General features: G+C 45.5%; 2 protein-coding genes and 1 long non-coding RNA gene across 10 annotated transcripts in view; 1 reads left to right on the top strand and 2 right to left on the bottom strand.

The window, feature by feature from the left end:
* On the bottom strand, positions 1–13,817 carry DDX55 (DEAD-box helicase 55). Of its 7 annotated transcripts, none has more exons than XR_012019153.1 (15): positions 13,625–13,817; positions 11,587–11,637; positions 11,407–11,493; positions 10,408–10,499; positions 10,261–10,323; positions 7,596–7,745; positions 6,188–6,377; positions 4,834–4,916; positions 4,385–4,611; positions 3,914–4,100; positions 3,066–3,158; positions 2,100–2,372; positions 1,516–1,684; positions 953–1,242; positions 1–746 (listed from the first exon to the last, which is right to left on the bottom strand). XR_012019153.1 is itself a non-coding variant. In XM_072802312.1 (15 exons), exons 1-15 carry the CDS (start codon positions 13,730–13,732, stop codon positions 570–572), a joined length of 2,082 nt encoding a protein of 693 aa, XP_072658413.1. In that variant the 5' UTR covers positions 13,733–13,813; the 3' UTR covers positions 1–569. The 7 variants fall into 7 exon arrangements, 6 of the variants coding, with proteins under 6 accessions (XP_072658413.1, XP_072658418.1, XP_072658414.1 ...); XM_072802312.1 differs by having other exon boundaries at positions 2,100–2,214; positions 13,625–13,813; XM_072802317.1 differs by lacking the exon at positions 13,625–13,817 and adding an exon at positions 13,175–13,471 and having other exon boundaries at positions 2,100–2,214.
* LOC140619237 (uncharacterized) overlaps positions 13,743–17,274 on the top strand; it is a 26,324-nt gene continuing 22,792 nt past the window's right edge. The window contains exon 1 of the long non-coding RNA XR_012019159.1: positions 13,743–14,158. This is a non-coding gene — a long non-coding RNA (uncharacterized lncRNA). The remainder of the gene's footprint in view (positions 14,159–17,274) is intronic.
* Positions 15,336–17,274, bottom strand: part of TMED2 (transmembrane p24 trafficking protein 2) — a 9,449-nt gene continuing 7,510 nt past the window's right edge. For both annotated transcript variants that reach the window (XM_072802338.1, XM_072802339.1), the window contains one exon: positions 15,336–16,846. In XM_072802338.1, the coding sequence (XP_072658439.1) occupies positions 16,722–16,846 (125 nt within the window). In that variant the 3' untranslated portion in view covers positions 15,336–16,721. The remainder of the gene's footprint in view (positions 16,847–17,274) is intronic.

Below are 17,274 nucleotides of genomic sequence, written 5' to 3' on the forward strand. Positions count from 1 at the left end.
TTGGAAGGAAACTGTTTATTCGACACAAAGCATAATTTTTTTCCCAGAATATGACTTGCTTCCTTGGTTTTTCAGATAACCCCCCCATAAAATGGTGGTGGGGACTATTCTTCAAAAAGAAGAAACACCCTGGCAGCATCAGCCACCCCATGCAAGTGTTTTGTGCAGTTCCTCAGAAATAACAAGTCCAGGGATGAGGACACTCAGGAAGATCAGGTGCCTGAAAACACTAAAGAAACTTAGAAAGCCAAAAATCAAGTATACCTCAGTATGTTTAGGTTAAAAAGTAAGTATAAAATAGCCACAGAAAAAGCTTGAAGTTATAGGTAACCCATCAAAATAAATATTCAACATCTATTTATTTACACTTAGTCTTATACACTCCTGTTGGACCTAAGGGCCAATGAGGTCCGAATAAAATATTCATGAGCATGAAGCCTCCCCTCTGTCCCAGTCCCAGAACTGTCGACTGCAGTTCTGGCACACAACAAAAGCACGTGTGAGCCATGCCGGGTATGGGGCCTCTTCACTGTATTCCCTGCACTCTCCTACACGCCCCAGAGCCAGCATCAGCAGTCCTCTTCCAAATCAGGGATCCCCAAATCTGCTGTCGTGACTGTTCCCTTGCCACTTGAAAACAACCCCTTCTCAAATTCTTCCTCAGTAATTTTGCCTTTCTTAAACTTTTTCAAGAGCCTCGTGTCGTTAAGAAGTTCTTCCATGTCCTCATCTTCGATATCAGAACCCTGAGTGCAGAGCAAGAAAGCACATTTCTTAGCAATGTGTTCCCATAGCAACAACACTCTCACATCAGCTTCCACAAACACACCATGCTCCCTCCTGAGTCACAAAGGAATACAGCAACAGAGAGCCCCATGCAGCTACTACAAGACTATCTTGATAAAATTCACTCAGATTTCTCAGCTGAGTATTCAAGTAATAAAAAGTGTACCTCTTCCCTCTTCCTTTTTTCATTCATTCTTTTCTTCTTCTCCTTTTTGGCCTTCTGCTTTGACCAAGCTTTATTTTTTATATTTTTCCTCCCTTCATTTTCTCTTTTCTCTTTTCTTTGTCGCTCCAGTAGTTTCTGCCTTTGTTTCTCTCTAATTTTATCTTTAAATGGAATGTTGTTTGTGTCAACATCTGCAGGCACAAAATCTGGGAACTGCCGTCCCCTCAGTTCTGGCATCTTGGGCATCCGCAGCAGGGCAAACCCTCGAGCAAGACTAGCAAAATCAAGATCTAATTAAACCAAAATGGCAGAGTTAGCACACCCAAAATAGGGTCAGAAGCTCCAACCCCAGGAAGACGCCGGTTCTGACCAAATGAGCTAATCGGGTTCATTTTAATTAGATTTAAAATAATTACATTTTTGCTGAAAAAGAGTACTTGGCAGCCACTTTGTTCTGTCTACACACAAACCCTAGCAAGACTTCTTTTAAATTCTAGAAAATAACCCTGATACGTGCCTAACATTTTTTAAGGCCTGCAGGTATTACATGAAGTCCACCTTACCCTTTAATCTGAAGATGAGGTTGCATTCGTGCTTTGCATAAGCCTGGACATATGACACAAAGGCCTTCATGCCCTTTTCAAACACAGCTCTGTCGGCCAGGGCCATGGACTTGAGCTTTGGAAGGAGATCTCCTGTGTTTTTCTGGAGCTTCATCTCCTGCAGGGGACACTGCACACAGACCACATGCTCACCCCCAAAACCCCATCAGAACCAGTGCCAATAAAACCAAAGGCAAAACAATTCACTGTAATCTTTAATCAGAGGCACTGAAGCCCAAATTCCCAAGTATTTTGTTTGGTCTGATATTTTTTTAAAGAAAATTTTAAATAAGTTTTACATAACAATCCTGATTTCTAGTCGGAAAATACCCAACCCAAGTACTAACAGCTGAAGCTGAGCCACCTTAAATGGAGCATGCCTCCCCATGGCCTTTAGGCCAGCGTGGTCCCTGTCCTTCCATCACCACCTGGCCCCTGAGAGTCTGCAAACCACCCCCCTAACTTCCGGACCACTTGCTAGAAAGGAACTCTACACCAAGTCTCCTGTCACTGGGCATTCTATATGAAAAAAAGAGACCACTTACTTTTTGGTTAATTTCAAGGAAAGTGACATAGGACTCTTCCATGGGAAGGAGGAATACGAGCGCGCTGCCACCGTGGCCAATGCGGGCTGTGCGGCCACAGCGATGCACAAAGGCACTGTGAATGCAGGATGGGAACATGTTCACCATGTGAACGGTGGGGTGGAGCACGGGCCCAGGGCCACCAGACTCCATGGCTCAGCCCTATCCCTGCCCCTTACTAGGGTCACAAACACAAGAGCTGGCAGGTAAACATAGATGCAAACCAGTAGGACTCTGCAAGACATTTAATGTGAAATACAAAACTTTCAAATATATGCCTATCTGATGACAAAAGTAAAACACAGTCCTAGTAGAAAACTAGCAGACAAAAGTAAAGGAAAGTGGCCTGTAAGCCCTCCAAGAAGTAACAATTACCACCACTCAGGAGGCCTATTCCCCTGGATTTTCCTATGTTTGGAAGCATTTATGAGAAATACATGTTTGCTTTGGGAGAATAAAGGAGACTTTCATATATGGTGTTGTGTGTCGCTTTCCTTTAAGCATCTGTAAGATACATTTATGCAAAACCTCTAAAAAGCAGATGAAAATAATGAATTGCTGCATACTATGGAATTACTAATTTGACACACCAATGACAGTTCACCTGTTCACCCATTTTTGCTATTTAGAGTAACATTTTGGGTACCTCAGTGGCTCAGTCAGTTAAGCATCTGCCTTTGGCTCTGGTCATGATCCTGGGGTCCTGGGATGGAGCCTTGTGTTGGGCTCCCTGCTCAGCGCGGAGCCTGCTTCTCCCTCTCCCTCCCCCTGCTGTGCACTCACATGGGCACTCTATCTTAAATAAATAATAAATAAAATCTTTTTTAAAAATAAATAACATATTGATGAACATCATTATGCAGATCTTCCTCAGAATTTGTGGGGCCACATTCCTGACAGAGAGGGTCACATTCTGTCACACTGTACCTTGCGCTGCTGGGAGGGTCATATTGCAAAACCCAGTTTACTTCAGGAATGTCTATTCCTCGAGCCATGACATCCGTGCACACTAAAATCCCACTAGAAATTGAGAAAACATCGTTCTGAGCAAGGGGGCCACCAATGTTATCACCATCAATTCTTACTGGCCTCTGTGTACAATAACAATAACACACAGTTTCAGAAACTCTCGCAGAAGCCAGCATTCAGTAATAACATTTTGACCTCCTAAGGATCTTTAGGACTCTCCCAATTTCCAATGAAAATGGGAAGTAGGGAAAAGACCAGGAAAGGATTTTTTAAATATTTTCATATTTAAAGCAAAAAACTGCAGTGAAATCTAATCCTGAGGTGTAACAGTCCATTCTACACACTGTCTAGAAGAGTGCATTTAACAATACAGCCAGGATGCTCAGTGGAAAAGCAGGGAAGTGTGACTTCTACACACAGAATCAATTACGGTCTTTGTGCAGTGACCTGACGACAACCCACAAGACCTCAATGAGCTGCTCCTCTCCACACTCTCCACCCATTCAACAAACAGGTATCAAAACCCCCTAGCCAGTCAGCGGGCCAGTTACTGGGAACAAAACACACAGGTCCGTATTCTTAGAGCTTACGATCTCACAGCAAAGCTGGCAATAACTAAAGACATCAGTGCAGCACAGCATGATGGGGTCAGGCCAGGGACATGGGCTCCCCCGCAGGCCACACAGAGCAGATGTGATAACTGGTCAGAGGAAAAGAGGGCTGCAAGCAGAGAACACAGCCCACATGAGGGCTGAGACGCAAGGTCCTGCCAAAGCATACAGTGAGCTCCAAGGCAGCAAACCCACCTTTGCAATTTGCGGAACTCCATGAAGATCTTATTGCGCTTGTGTTTCATCTTCCCGTGAATGCACATAATCTTCACACTCTTCACCAGGGCCTCCAGGGCCTTTCCGTAGTATTCCACACAGGCACAGGTGCTGCCGAGAGGGGACAGCAGGCTCAGAGTCACTGGCCACTTAGGGTCACCTAGTGCTAGGGGAGGGAGGTGGCAAGCACCAGACGTAGCGAGATGAGTGGATCCCCTCTGGGAGAATGGCTACCAACAGCATCCACACTAAACTCCAAATCTGAAACTTTATGGAGTTCTGACCCCAGGACAAAACCCCACCATGTCAGATGCTGGGCTGGCTGCCTTTAAAAGCAATTCCCAGCCACCTCCTCCCTCACCTCCCTGTACAAACAACAGAGGCTGGGCCAGCTAGCTGCACACTCATTTCCCTTGCCTCTCCGGAGGTGAGTGGCTCCAAGTGACTCACCTTTGGCCCCTAAAGATAAAGCTTGAGTCAGCTGGGGAGGAGGGGTTTCTGAGAAAGCTTTCTGCTCTTCTGATGTGAAGAATGCCCTTCCCACTCCCTCTGCCTTTTCTCCTTTCTCTGTTTTCAGTGCAGATGGGAAAGCAGGCATGACACTGGCCATCTTCAGACCATGAGGGGACAAACAGCAATAAAAGGCCAAGACAGTCACAGCAACACAGACCTGGACACTGGGGAGACATAACCCAATGTCAGGACCTGCCTAACCTCTGGCTTCCTTTCTACAGAAAGAAAATAACTCCTCCTGCTTGAGCCACGAAAGTTCTGTTTTCAGTTATTTGCAGACAAAAAACATTCCTGAGAAAATCCCAAACCTTAGGGCTACATGTATCTGTGCACTCCAGATGTGGCTGAACCCCAGATTCTCCTACCACAGGACCCAGAAGGATTACCTGAAGAAGATCAGGTGTTTTTCCTGCTTATGATTTCGAAGAAAATGTACCAGCTGGTTAAATTTCTCATCTGCCTTACATACCTGCAAAGTTAAAAGGAAAACCAGTAAGATTTTTTAAATTTATAGATGATAATAATCTCTTTAGCTACTTTCACATTTAGCCTTAAATGTTAAGGAATCTGATTCTCTCCACTGATCGAATACACTTTCTTCAGTATGTTAATCACCCTGCCTAGATCAGAACAGGTGCTGCTGACAAAAGTAAGTCACAAAGTCATGGAACTAAAAAAGAACTAAATGAAAAACCAAAGTCATGGAACTGAGAGACACACAGTCATCTAATGCAATTGTCCCCAAATCCCAGTATACAGACAGGGACCAGACCAGCTATACCCAGCGTAGGTTTTTTTGTTCCGTTTTGTTTTTTACATAAGCTCTACACCCAACATGGGGCTTGAACTCATGACCCCAAGATCAAGAGTTGCAAACTCTCTGGACTGAGCCATCCAGATGCCCCTCCAGGGTAGATTTTTTTTTTTTTAAATGCAGATTCTTGGGCACAGCATATAAATTCAGTAGGTCTAGGACTGGACCCAAGAATTCATATTATTTAAGAGCCCCCTGGAGATTCTGGTACAGCTCCACATTCAGAAATCACAAAGATGAACACAGGTTTCCAGAGAGGAATGTACAAAATTTGAAAGACCTTGGAGACAGACTCCAGTCCCAATATAATAAAGTACTCCATCCAGGCCCCTAAATTGGAGACATTTAAACCCATCTGCATGTATTCCTTCTATTTTTACCAAAACCAAATTCTCAGTCTGGAATTTTTTCCCACATACTCTTCCATCTCTCTAAATGCAATCACTGAAATGAATACAAAACAGCAGAAAGCAACAAGAGCCACAGTGGGTGTCCAAAGTTAACAATTATTTGTACTTAATATGTACTAAGCACTGGCCTAATGTGTATTAATCCTCATCACAATTATGAAGTGGGTAGTACTGGAGCACTCTTTTTACAGGTACATGCCTCTAGTTTAATTAGTAAGAGACAAAGCCAAGATGTGCACCCAGGCTTTGTCCTGGGCGGTCCTGCTCCAACACTCGCTCCTAGTGATGCACATTACCTACAGACCCCTCCCTCTGGCTGGGAAAGGCCAGGCTCCTGACTTTAGTAGCCTAGCCCAGAACTGTCAGCAATAAGGATGATGCCCCATGCAGGTGAGCCTGCTGGATTTCAACACCACCCTCGAGGCAGTTGCCCTAGAGGCAGTGCCACGTTGTATGTTAGACCCTAGTCAGCATTATCACTAAACGGCAGAATCAGTAAGGATATCCAGTGCGCACCATGTAGTAGTTCTCCAGGCGGGAAGGAGTTTTCTGGGTGCTGCTGGCAGCTACACCCTTCTCCTTCACCGAGATCCGGACAGGGTTCCGCAGGCCCGCTCTCACCAGGCTCTCCACTTCCTGTGTCTGAGTTGCTGAAAAGAGGCCTGTTCTCCTCTGCTTTGGCAAAAACTCCAGGATGGTGTTGATGCTAAAAAAAGAGGACTCCAACTTAACCCTTTGTTTATCAGCATCATCAACAAATACCACTTATGATACTAAACAGGTATTTTAAAAATTGGGGAAAAAAAGCCATCACAGTATTTACACTAGACATTAACCAGGAAAAAAATAGACATTAACCAGGGGATAAGATTATGAACAATTTTTATTTTTTTATACTCTCATTTTTCTAAGTTTTCTCCAACTTTTTTTTTTTTTTTAGTTTTCTCCAATATTAACATATAATTATACTTTTATCATGTGGGGCAATTAAAAGGAGAGAATGAAGGTAAAACAAAAAACTTTTTGGTGGGGGAGTAGGGGGCTGGGAGGCTGTCAGTGAAGCATTTGCCTTTTGGCACAGGTCATGATCCTTAGGTCCTGGGATCAAGCCCTGAATCGCTTTTCCTTCTTCCTCTATTCCTCCCCCTGCTTGAGCACTCACACTCTCTCTCAAATAAATAAAATCTTAAAAAAATAATAACAAAAAAAGTTTTGAGACTAAAAACCATGGAACTATATATATTTTTTAAGATTTTATTTATTTATTTATTCATGAGAGACACAGAGAGAGAGAGGCAGAGACACAGGCAGAGGGAGAAGCAGGCTCCATGCAGGGAGCCTGATGCGGGACTTGATCCTGGGTCTCCAGGATCACACTCTGGGCCAAAGGCGGCACTAAACTGCTAAGCCACCTGGGCTGCCCAGAACTATACATTTTAAGTAGGTGAACTGTATGATATAGGAATATATCCCAATAAAGCTATTCAAAATACCAACACACACACACACACACACAAACTTCAGGGGATCCCTGGGTGGCACAGCGGTTTGGCGCCTGCCTTTGGCCCAGGGCGCGATCCTGGAGACCCGGGATCGAGTCCCACGTCGGGCTCCCAGTGCATGGAGCTTGCTTCTCCCTCTGCCTGTGTCTCTGCCCCTCTCTCTCTCTCTCTCTCTCTGTGTGACTATCATAAATAAATAAAAATTTTAAAAAATTTTTCAAAAAAAATCATGAAGGAAAATGCATCTTAAGAAGTAGAAATGGAATTAAAACTGTGTGGTAAAATTTGAAAGATCAAACACCTTAATGACTTGAAATTCAAATGAGGCCAATAAGGGCAGTCAGTAAGTGGTAAAGGAATTCCACTTTGCTCTCCTTTTTGCCCACCATAACCCAAAGCCAGCGAAGCCCATAGTCCAGTACCTTGCCTCAAACCCCATGTCCAGAAGTCTGTCTGCTTCATCCAACACCAGGACCTCCAGGGACTTCACACAGCTAGCCAGATCCAAGCCCTCCACCTTCCTCCGGAACATGTCCTCCAAGCGGCCTGGAGTGGCCACAATGATGTTCCCACTTTGAAAACACAGTAAACATTTGCCATACTCTCTGGATCTTGGGAATATCTGTGATTCCAAAAACCAAATTTTGTAACCTCCACCCCCAAAGTCATCTAAGTTCCAGGGAAGGGAAATACAGCCATGAGTGAGGATAGAGAGCTAAGGGCAAAAGCCAGGACCATGAAGGAGACTGATGGGTTCTGGGCCAAAAGCCAGGTCAGAGTCAGCACACGCTGGCCCATTGGCCACATCTGGCCTCCACCTGTTTTTGTGACATGTCATTGGCACACAACCACATCCATTCATTCATATATGGTCTTTGGTGGCTTTCACACTACCACAGTGGAGCTGAATACTTGTGACAAACCATATGGTCCACAAGCCTAAAATATTTACCATCTGTTCCTTTACAGAAAAGGTTTGCTGACCCCTGACCTAGAACAAGCTACTCAACCACTCTACACCCCTGGTAATTCATCTATAAAATGAGAATGTTAGGGATCACTGGGTGGCTCAGCGGTTTCACACCTGCCTTTGGCCCAGGGTGCGATCCTGGAGTCCAGGATCAAGTCCCACATTGGGCTCCTGGCATGGAGCCTGCTTCTCCCTCTGCCTATGTCTCTGCCTCTCTCTCTCTCTCTCTCTCTCTGTCTATCATAAATAAATAAATCTTTAAAAAATAATAAAAATAAAAAATAAAGATCACAACCGCAGGGATCCCTGGGTGGCGCAGCGGTTTGGCGCTTGCCTTTGGCCCAGGGCGCGATCCTGGAGACCCGGGATCGAATCCCGCGTCGGGCTCCCGGTGCATGGAGCCTGCTTCTCCCTCTGCCTGTGTCTCTGCCTCTCTCTCTCTCACTGCATGCCTATCGTAAATAAATTTAAAAAATTAAAAAAAAAAAAAAAAAAAAAAAAGATCACAACCGCAGACAAAACACCAAATGTGGCCCCTACACACTGACTGACATGCAAGAAGTTGGTTTTGTTTTGTTTTGTTTTTAAATTTCAAGTATTCTCTATACTCAACTTGGGGTTTGAACCTACAACCCCAAGGTCAAGAGTTGCATGCTCCACCACTGAGCCAGCCAGGTGCCCCAAGAAGTTTTTTTTCTCTCTTTTAATATGAATTACGTGCCAATGGTTAGAAGTCTGGAGCTAACACATAAAAATCTGGAATTCCATTTGCTTTTTAAAAATTCAAAATCTGACAATACTGAACCCAGAATCCTGCAAGGCTATCAGCTAGAGCTGAGTATTCGGCTAGGTACTGGGCAATTCCTACCCCATCCCCACCCCTTCTCACAGACTGGTGTTAGCCTCTGTCCCCTGCAGGAACGGACTTTTTTACCTCTGCTGAAACGCATCTCATGGGACAGCCAAACATACCGAATGCTCAATAGAAGCAGTTCTATTAAGATTTTCTAACAAATTGGCCACAAAATCTATCACTGCCCATTATAAATCTTATTCATGGTAGGACTGAAAAAAATCCAAAGGGCTAACAGCCACCACGTTTGGCAACATCTACGTGTTAATTAAACACCTGTGTGTGCTCAGCACCAAGCAAGGCTCTGCAGATACAATGCTGTGGGACAGCACCCTGACCTACAAGCCTGCCTGAGGACACAGGGATGCTGGCCCACGCAGTGCTCTAGAAAGCCAGGTCTGTACAGCAGCTAGCTCGTGGGGAGGCAGCAGCAGTGGAGAATGGTGGTCTCGCAAGCCCTGTACGGACATCAGTATCCTTCCTAAGGGCCAGCAGAAGCCACTAAAGGGTTTCTAATGAGTGACATGACCCAACTGACATTCTGAAAAGGCCACCTGGGTTGCTCTGTGGAAAGTGGGTTATAAGATGGCAAGAGGAGAAACACAGAGGACACAGAGTGATTTAGATCAGAGTGGAAGAGGTGGCGCGGGAAAGAAGCAAAGGGCTAGAGATGTGTGCTCTGGAGGGAGCATGTAAAGGATGTTGGTGATGGTTAATGGCGTGCGGGGACAGAAGGGACAGTGAGGTATCAAGGCCAATTCCCAGACTTCAGGAGATGCACAAAGATGGACAACCAGGAAACTCCAGGTGACATGGAGATTTGGGGACAAAAATCAGCCATTCCAGACACACCTGCAACAGCAGGGAAATGCCCAGGAGATGCCAGGCAGACAAGCAGCTGCCTGCAGGTCTGGAGCTAAGGCTAAGGTCAGGGACCACCAGGAGCGAGATGAGACCACTTAAGAGAGCCCTGAGTGAGAAAAGCAAGGGCCCTGAGGCCTGCCTAGTCAGTCAGCCTGGTGGGGGGGGAGGGGGCAACACCCCAACTTCTTTCTCCTCTGCAGGGCAGGACTGAGCGGGAAATGCTCATCAGGGCCTTAGGGGAAGGGCCAGCAGGCAAAATTCAAAGTGGGCCTAGAGAATCAAACTTTTGGGAAGAGCAGGTTGCCGAAGGGAGTGCTCCCCATTAGGCCTATGCCATGTATCACCTCCTCTTGGGTTCAGGGCCAAAAACAAGCAAGGAAAGGAGTGGAAGCAAACTTACCCTTGTTCCTTAAACCTGGAAACATCGTCTGCAGGATTCCTGCCTCCGATCCAGAGAATCTGGCTAAAACAAGAAATGGGTCTTTGAGCAGGTCAGGCAAAGTGGTCAGAAAGCCCACAGCTAACAGGGACACTGCATCCAACTTACCTGAACTGTGGGAAGGACTTTGTGAAATGCGCCAGGACTTCATCTACCTGAATAGCCAGCTCCCGGGTGGGTGTGATGATGATCGCCCCGACCTAGCCATGTTGGGGGAAGGAAACAGTGAGCAGAGCACAGGATTTACAGAGCTGAACACACACACCAGGACCATCCCCCTCGCAGAGCCAAGTTTCCAGAGGAACAGCACTTCCTGGGCTTCTTCAGCGGCCAGTCACAGTGCTTATCAATGACTTTTCTGAATCACAATCAGTTCAAACACTGAAACACTGCTCCTGTGGGAAATGCAGGGTCAGGTTCCGAAGAGCCTCTGGTCATGTTTTGTCGATCATAAGCAGGCTGGCTTTACGTGTGCTTCTGTTTATTTATGATATACAGAGAGAGAGAGAGAGAGAGAGAGAGAGGCAGAGACACAGGAGGAGGGAGAAGCAGGCTCCATGCCGGGAGCCCGGCATGGGACTCCATCCCGGGACTCCAGGATTGAGCCCTGGGCCAAAGGCAGGCGCTAAACCACGGAGCCACCCAGGGATCCCCTGTGCTTCTGTTTAAAGACACCTTAATTAATATAGAGTTGAATTATCAACACTGAATCAGTTGCCAGTTGCCTTTACGCTTGAGGCCATTTTAAACATTGAAATCACTAGCAAAAAATGCAAATATCACAACAGTAAACAGACAGTGAGGATGCCTGTTTACAATCTGGGAGCTCAAACAACTAGGCAGAGCATTGCCTTGTTCAGACTCAGCTGGGAATGTGCACAGTAGAGGACTCAAATTTTTTGCTACTCTGCACAAATCCATGAATGAGGGAAAAAACACAGTATTGATCTGGGGAGCCACAAATAAATTTTTTAACAAGTAGGCAAATTCACAAATACGATATCTGCAAATAGGGAGGGTATTTTTTTCCCCAATCTTTTGACCCACTTCTTTCAACTGTGAACTCTATAAGGACTAAATAAAAATAAGACACTGAGCTATCCTCACCTGATTCTTTTTTAACTTCTCTTCCCTTCTCAGAAGAATCTCCAGGATGGGGATGACAAAAGCGAGTGTTTTGCCACTACCTGTGACCTGCCAAGATGGAGAAAATTTGGTTTGCTTTTCCTCACAGTTCATTCTGCAGGGAAAACAGGAGGACAAGCTGCATTTCCAGGAGGTACTCACCGCCTCTGCAGCGACATCTTTGTTTTTCATGAAGAGAGGGATGGTTGCAGACTATAGAGAAAGAGATGCAAAGCACCAGTTAGAGAATCCCAGACTTCACAGAGGTGGCAGAAAGACCTAGGAACACAGTGGGTGGCCTGGTTCACCCTGGACCCCACCACAATGCGGACTCTTGGTAGAGTCACCACAAGGTATCCCAGGGGTACAGCCACAGTGTCTACAGACAGTGTGGAGGAGACAGCAAGCTGGGATGATTTCTATGCCCTTGGGAAACACACAGCAATCCCTGGAGACCCAGAGGAGAGGGCATGCTGCTGGAACGTAGTAGGTAGAGGCGAGGGATGCTGTTAAACAGCCGACAATGGCCAGGACAGTTCCCCCAAAATAAACGATCAGCCAGCCCAAGATATCAAGAGTGCCAAGACCGAGAAACTCTGCTCTAGACCACTGTTGTCCAAAAGAAATACGATGGGACCCACATATATGGTTTTAAATTTTCTGGTAACCACATTAAAGTAAAAAGAAACACATAAAATGAGCTTTACTAATATATATTATTTGACCTAAGAGATCCAAACTACTGTGACTTCAACATGTAATGAGTATTTAAAAGTTAACAAGCTACATTCCATTCTTTCTTCATACTGAGTCTTCAAAATCCATTGTACCTTTTACATCTGGAGCACATCTCAATTTAGACTCACCATATTTCAAGTGTTCAAGAGCCACCTGTATCTACAGACTCCCACAGTAGATGGCACAGACCCTGACTGCCAATACTGATGGCAGGGGCAGAGTCTTCTTGTCAGTACTACATCCCCAAGTTTCCTCTCCAGCCTTCTCCACATCTTTCCTGAGGATCTGATGGACATCTCAACTCAGCATTTCAAAACAGAACTCCTGAATTTCCCTTGGAAACATGTTACCTCTTCCCACCTTCCTCATCTCAGGACAAGGTACTGCCATCCACGCAGCTGCTAGAGACAAAAACCTCTGATTCCCTCTAGATTCCTCTCTTTTCTAACTCCTCCATCTGGTCCCCCACAATCTGAAAGCTCTCTCAGACTCCACTTCTCAGTAGCCACTGCTTCCTCTCCATTCCAAGCCCCCACCACCTCTCACTCAACACTAGCCCCCTGACCTCTTGCTTCTCAAAGCCCCTGGAGTCCATTCTCTACACCGCAGACACCTCCCTTCCCTTCCTACATAGCTCCCCTTTGCACTTAAATATAATTCAAACTCTTCCAAGACCCTGCTTCGCTCAACTCTTATGCTACTCCCGTTGCTCCCGGCAAAGACCTTCGTTCTGTTCCTCCCAGGTCACCTCCAACCCCAGGACATTTACACGGACAGTGCTCTCTGCTGGGATATCCTACCCCAATCACCCCACAACCAGCTCCTCAGTTTCAGCTTAGTGACACCTTCAGAGGGGCCTTCCCTAACACACCATCTTAACCTCCAGTCCGGGGCCTTACTGTCACTGTCTCATCGGTGTGTTTTAGTTCCTCAGGGACACTTATCACCTACTGAAATTACCGTATTCTTCTACTCCTTCTCCCTCCCCTGCATTAGAGGATAAGGCCCATACCTGGAGACCAACACTGCAAAATTCCCAGAGCCTGGAAAACCGGATACACAGTATGTCCTCAAGATTTTTTGAGTAAATGAATAAATTGGGCCAGAACCTTCACTTAGCCCACGTAGTAACAACAGCAGAAAACATTACTGAGCTCCCGTAAGGTGCCCATAAGGTCCCACAGCATCCCGACGAGGCACCGCATCTGCCGTGGAAGGCAGCACAGAGGTTAAGTCACCGGCCCCAGTCACACAGCTAGAGCCAGAGGCAGCAGGCACTCAGGCCCCAGCGCTCCCGGGGGAGGGGTCGCGAAGTCAGGGCCCAGGCGCAGGTGCGCCGCCCCCGCCTACCGGGCTCAGGGACACGCGGCAGACACCTCGCGCCCACCCGCCGCGCGGGACCACCGGGGGCCTGGCCCGCCCCGAGCCTCCCCGAGCCCGAGGACCCTTCCCTGCCCGGTACCTGCACCGGCGTCATGTGCGGAAAGCCCAGCTGCCCAAGCGCACCCAGCACCTGCGGGTGCAGCTGCGTCGGCAGCGACTCCCAGGAACCCTCTGTCACGTGCTCCATGGCGCACCCCTCCGCCTGGGCCCCAGCCGCCTGGACGCCACTCGGGCGCCGCCGCCGAGCACTTCCGCTTCCGGCCGCCCTCGGGACCGCCGGCAACCGCGCTCTCGCAGCAAGGTTCCGGAGGGCGGGGAAAACGCCGGGGCGGCGGGAGCCGGAAGAGCTGATCCGCCGACAGTGACCGCGGGCGGCGGGGACCAGGCCCGAGTAGTACCGCCCGTCCCGCGCGGCCACCTGGGCTCCGGCGCCCGTCCCTCGAGAGCGGGCATTTGGGCGGGAGGACTGTGCTCCGGCTCGCTCGCTGTCTGCGCCCATCGGAGGCAGGTGGCCGCACAAGACCTGGCCAAGGGACAAGCGGATCTGGAGGGAGTGGACAGAAACGTACCCCAGCCCCGGAGCTCCAGGTCAACAGACACACTAAGGTTGACGGTGGGTACCCCTAGGTTTACCTCCGAGAAAGTTAGAGCCCCCAGCGAGTACCTGACCTTCCCGCCCTAGTGTTCCCCATTGGCTTGGGCCACTCTGTCCAGGTACGCATTCGTAGGGCAAGCTTTCACTGACCACTTGTTACACGAGCTTCTGCTGCTGCGCCCACGACTTGTTCCCGTCCTTCCAGCAGGTCTTTACAAATATCATCTCAGGAAGGCCTTCCTTTCCAAATCTAGAACCGCGTATTTTTCCTCCACAGCACTTACCATTAGTATGCCGATCAATTTACAAATTAGGTTCGTCTTCCCCACTAAAAGTAAACCCTACCACAATGGGGATTTTTCTTTAATTTCTTTACCTAGTGGCTACAACTGGCAGCACACAGCAGTCACTCAAATATCTTTGAGATGCATAAATGGGAATAGTACTCATACAGATTCCAGTCATCTCAAACTAAATGAAGTGAAACGTAAAAGCCTGAGACAACGTTTCCACTGAAATGAGATCACGTCTCAAAATCCCTTTGACATTTTTATAAAATGGGACTTCCACAGTTCTGAAAACAAACGTGGAAGGAAAGGGCCACACCTGCGTTTGCATTTGAGAACCTACTTAGTAGTTTTCAGACCCTTGGATGCTTTCCATACTTCTTTAACCTATTTCCAAAATGAAGATTATAATAGCACCCAAGATAAGGGCTGTTTTGAGGAATAAATGAGACAGACTGCATACAGTGCTTAGCATAGTGCCAGGACATTCCACTATATTCAACAAACGGTAGTTTATTACTAGCAGACCCTTCATGTTAACAGTTTCTAAAAGCAGAGATCTAGTTTCTGATTCCACCAATCTTCATGTGAAGGCCTTGAACAAATCATTTAATCCCTACTAAACTTATTTCCACATCCATACACCACCAGCAGAGTTAAAATAACTTTTTTCCAAATGAAAAAAAAAAATACTTCAGATGTTAACATTGAATCATCAAAAGAAACCACACAAGGAAAACTTAATATGGGGTTCCTACTCACTGTCCTCAAGTTTACAAAGTGACAGACATCTATATCTATAAGGTATGTAACTCAGAAAACACAGAGGACAGATCTCATTTCATACAGGATTAGGAAGTTGGCATTTAACAAATGTGAATTAATCATTGATATGAAACACAGAATACTGTTTTTAAAAAGAATTGTTTATTTACTGAACCTGGGGCAGATTAGATACACAACCAATTTTAAATGTACATCTTTTAATTTTGAAGTGTTTTCACACACACCAAAAAAAAAAAAAAAAAAAAAATTGGCATTGCAACAGTTGTCTTAAGGTAAAATACAGTCACCTTAAACTGTTGCAAGTATTTTCACCCAAGGCTGAAAAATTGTTTATCCTGAACATGAAAACCTGTAACAAATTTAAATTAATTATATAAAACTCGTTACTTGTAGTTTTCCCCTTGCAAAGATCCAAAAAAAAGTACAAGTAACTAATATACATCAGTCACGACATAATGCTGGCTCACCCCCACACCACGACCAGATGTTCCTTTAATTTTAAACCCATCATCAGAGAGCAAGAAAAAGTCATTTCATTTTATACAAAACAAAATCCACATGTGCCAAAAAAGACCCAAGAAAAACAAAAACAAAACCCTAGTACTGACAGTGACGTTCAGTACCCTAATTAAACAGCGGCTAAAATGCCACTGATCAAAAATAAAATAGTGGCTGTATATCATTGCAATGAAATCCAAGAGGCTTTATTTAACCCTTTGGCATCAGAAATCCAGATTTTTCCAATTATGTGAATGCATACTTCCTACATGCCAAGAGCAGAGAAAGTGGATGTGCCAGCGTAGAAAGAAAAGAGCTACCATTGGCTGCAACACCCAGAGAACTGGCTTTAGTAGAGACTTCTTAGGTTAGGCAGAAACCAAAAAATGGTTATTAGCTGCTTGTGTCATCAATTTAATTGGGGGTGATTGAGTCCTAAGGTTCAAAACACAAATTTAGGGGGGAAATGTGGTTGGGTTAAGTCTTATCTTTAAAGCCAAAACTAGACAAGTATATAAAAGTACCAACCTCGTAACACTCCAGTCAGAGCTCTGCCAGTAGGCTGGGAAGTAAATGCCAAGTAAATGCCATAAGGACTCAACAAAAAGAATCTTTAATGACTTGAACTGCAGCATAAGAGATCCAAAGAATGCAGTCATTTTAGTGCACAAAGTACTATCCATGAAGTACTTTTCTGAACCGTACTTTATCATAAAAACAAAAAGAAGATATATTCGGGACTATATGCTTGTATCTCATTTACAGTGTTGGAGTTCTGACAGACCTGTATAGTGGGGCAGAATTCAAATAAGAAATTATGCCAATCAAGTGTCAAATTTTCATTCTAACTTTCCTAAAAAGGTGCTTTCCCCCAGTATCTATTAATCACAAAGAAACATAAGCTGTGAATGTACAGTTCCAAAAATAAAAATGTAGAAACTAATGACATTATTATCACCAAGATGTTTGGTAAACAGTGAATTATGATTTTGAGATCAGGAAAAGGCTTTTTAAACAACCCTCCGGACTTCAAAAAATCTCTTCAGGTAGTAGATCTGTCCCAATGTCATGGCAACTAGAACAAGAGCTTCAAAGAAGGACCAAAGGACCACTCTGCTGTTTGTGTTGTCGTTGACTGTGAGGACAAACAAACAAACAAAATTTAACCAAAAAAAAAAAAAAGCATAGGCATCATAAATCATCCTAATCTTTAGGAAAGTAATATTTTGCACACCATTCATAGTACTCAATACTTTTGTCTTTTGTCCCCAAGCAACTCAACAAACTTAGAAACAGAAAATTTTAGACTTAAATGAGACGTTAAAGACTCATGGGGTATGGTCAAGCCTGCTCTGCTTATATATGAGGAGCAGAGAGGAAAAGTGACTTGCCCAGCTGCCCAAGTGACTTTAACCTCTAGGGTTAAAACCCATTACAACCTTCTTTCTCCCTCACATCATAATATTCCTACACTATAATCTTTTTTTGCTAAATCAGAAAATTGGCTTTTAAAAAATGGAGATTATTTCAAAATCATACAGCTACCTAAAAAGCACTACCTAC

Source organism: Canis lupus, chromosome 27 (genome assembly GCF_048164855.1).
Source record: "Canis lupus baileyi chromosome 27, mCanLup2.hap1, whole genome shotgun sequence".
Lineage (NCBI taxonomy): Eukaryota > Metazoa > Chordata > Mammalia > Carnivora > Canidae > Canis > Canis lupus.

Coding starts and splice junctions, on each gene's coding strand:
- DDX55 (XM_072802312.1), bottom strand. CDS start 13,732: ATGGAGCACGTGACAGAGGGTTCCTGGGAGTCGCTGCCGACGCAGCTG. Junction 4,917..6,187: donor GCCTGGAGAACTACTACATG/GTGCGCACTGGA, acceptor TTAACTTTGCAG/GTATGTAAGGCAGATGAGAA. Junction 3,159..3,913: donor GAGTTCCGCAAATTGCAAAG/GTGGGTTTGCTG, acceptor CTCAATTTCTAG/TGGGATTTTAGTGTGCACGG.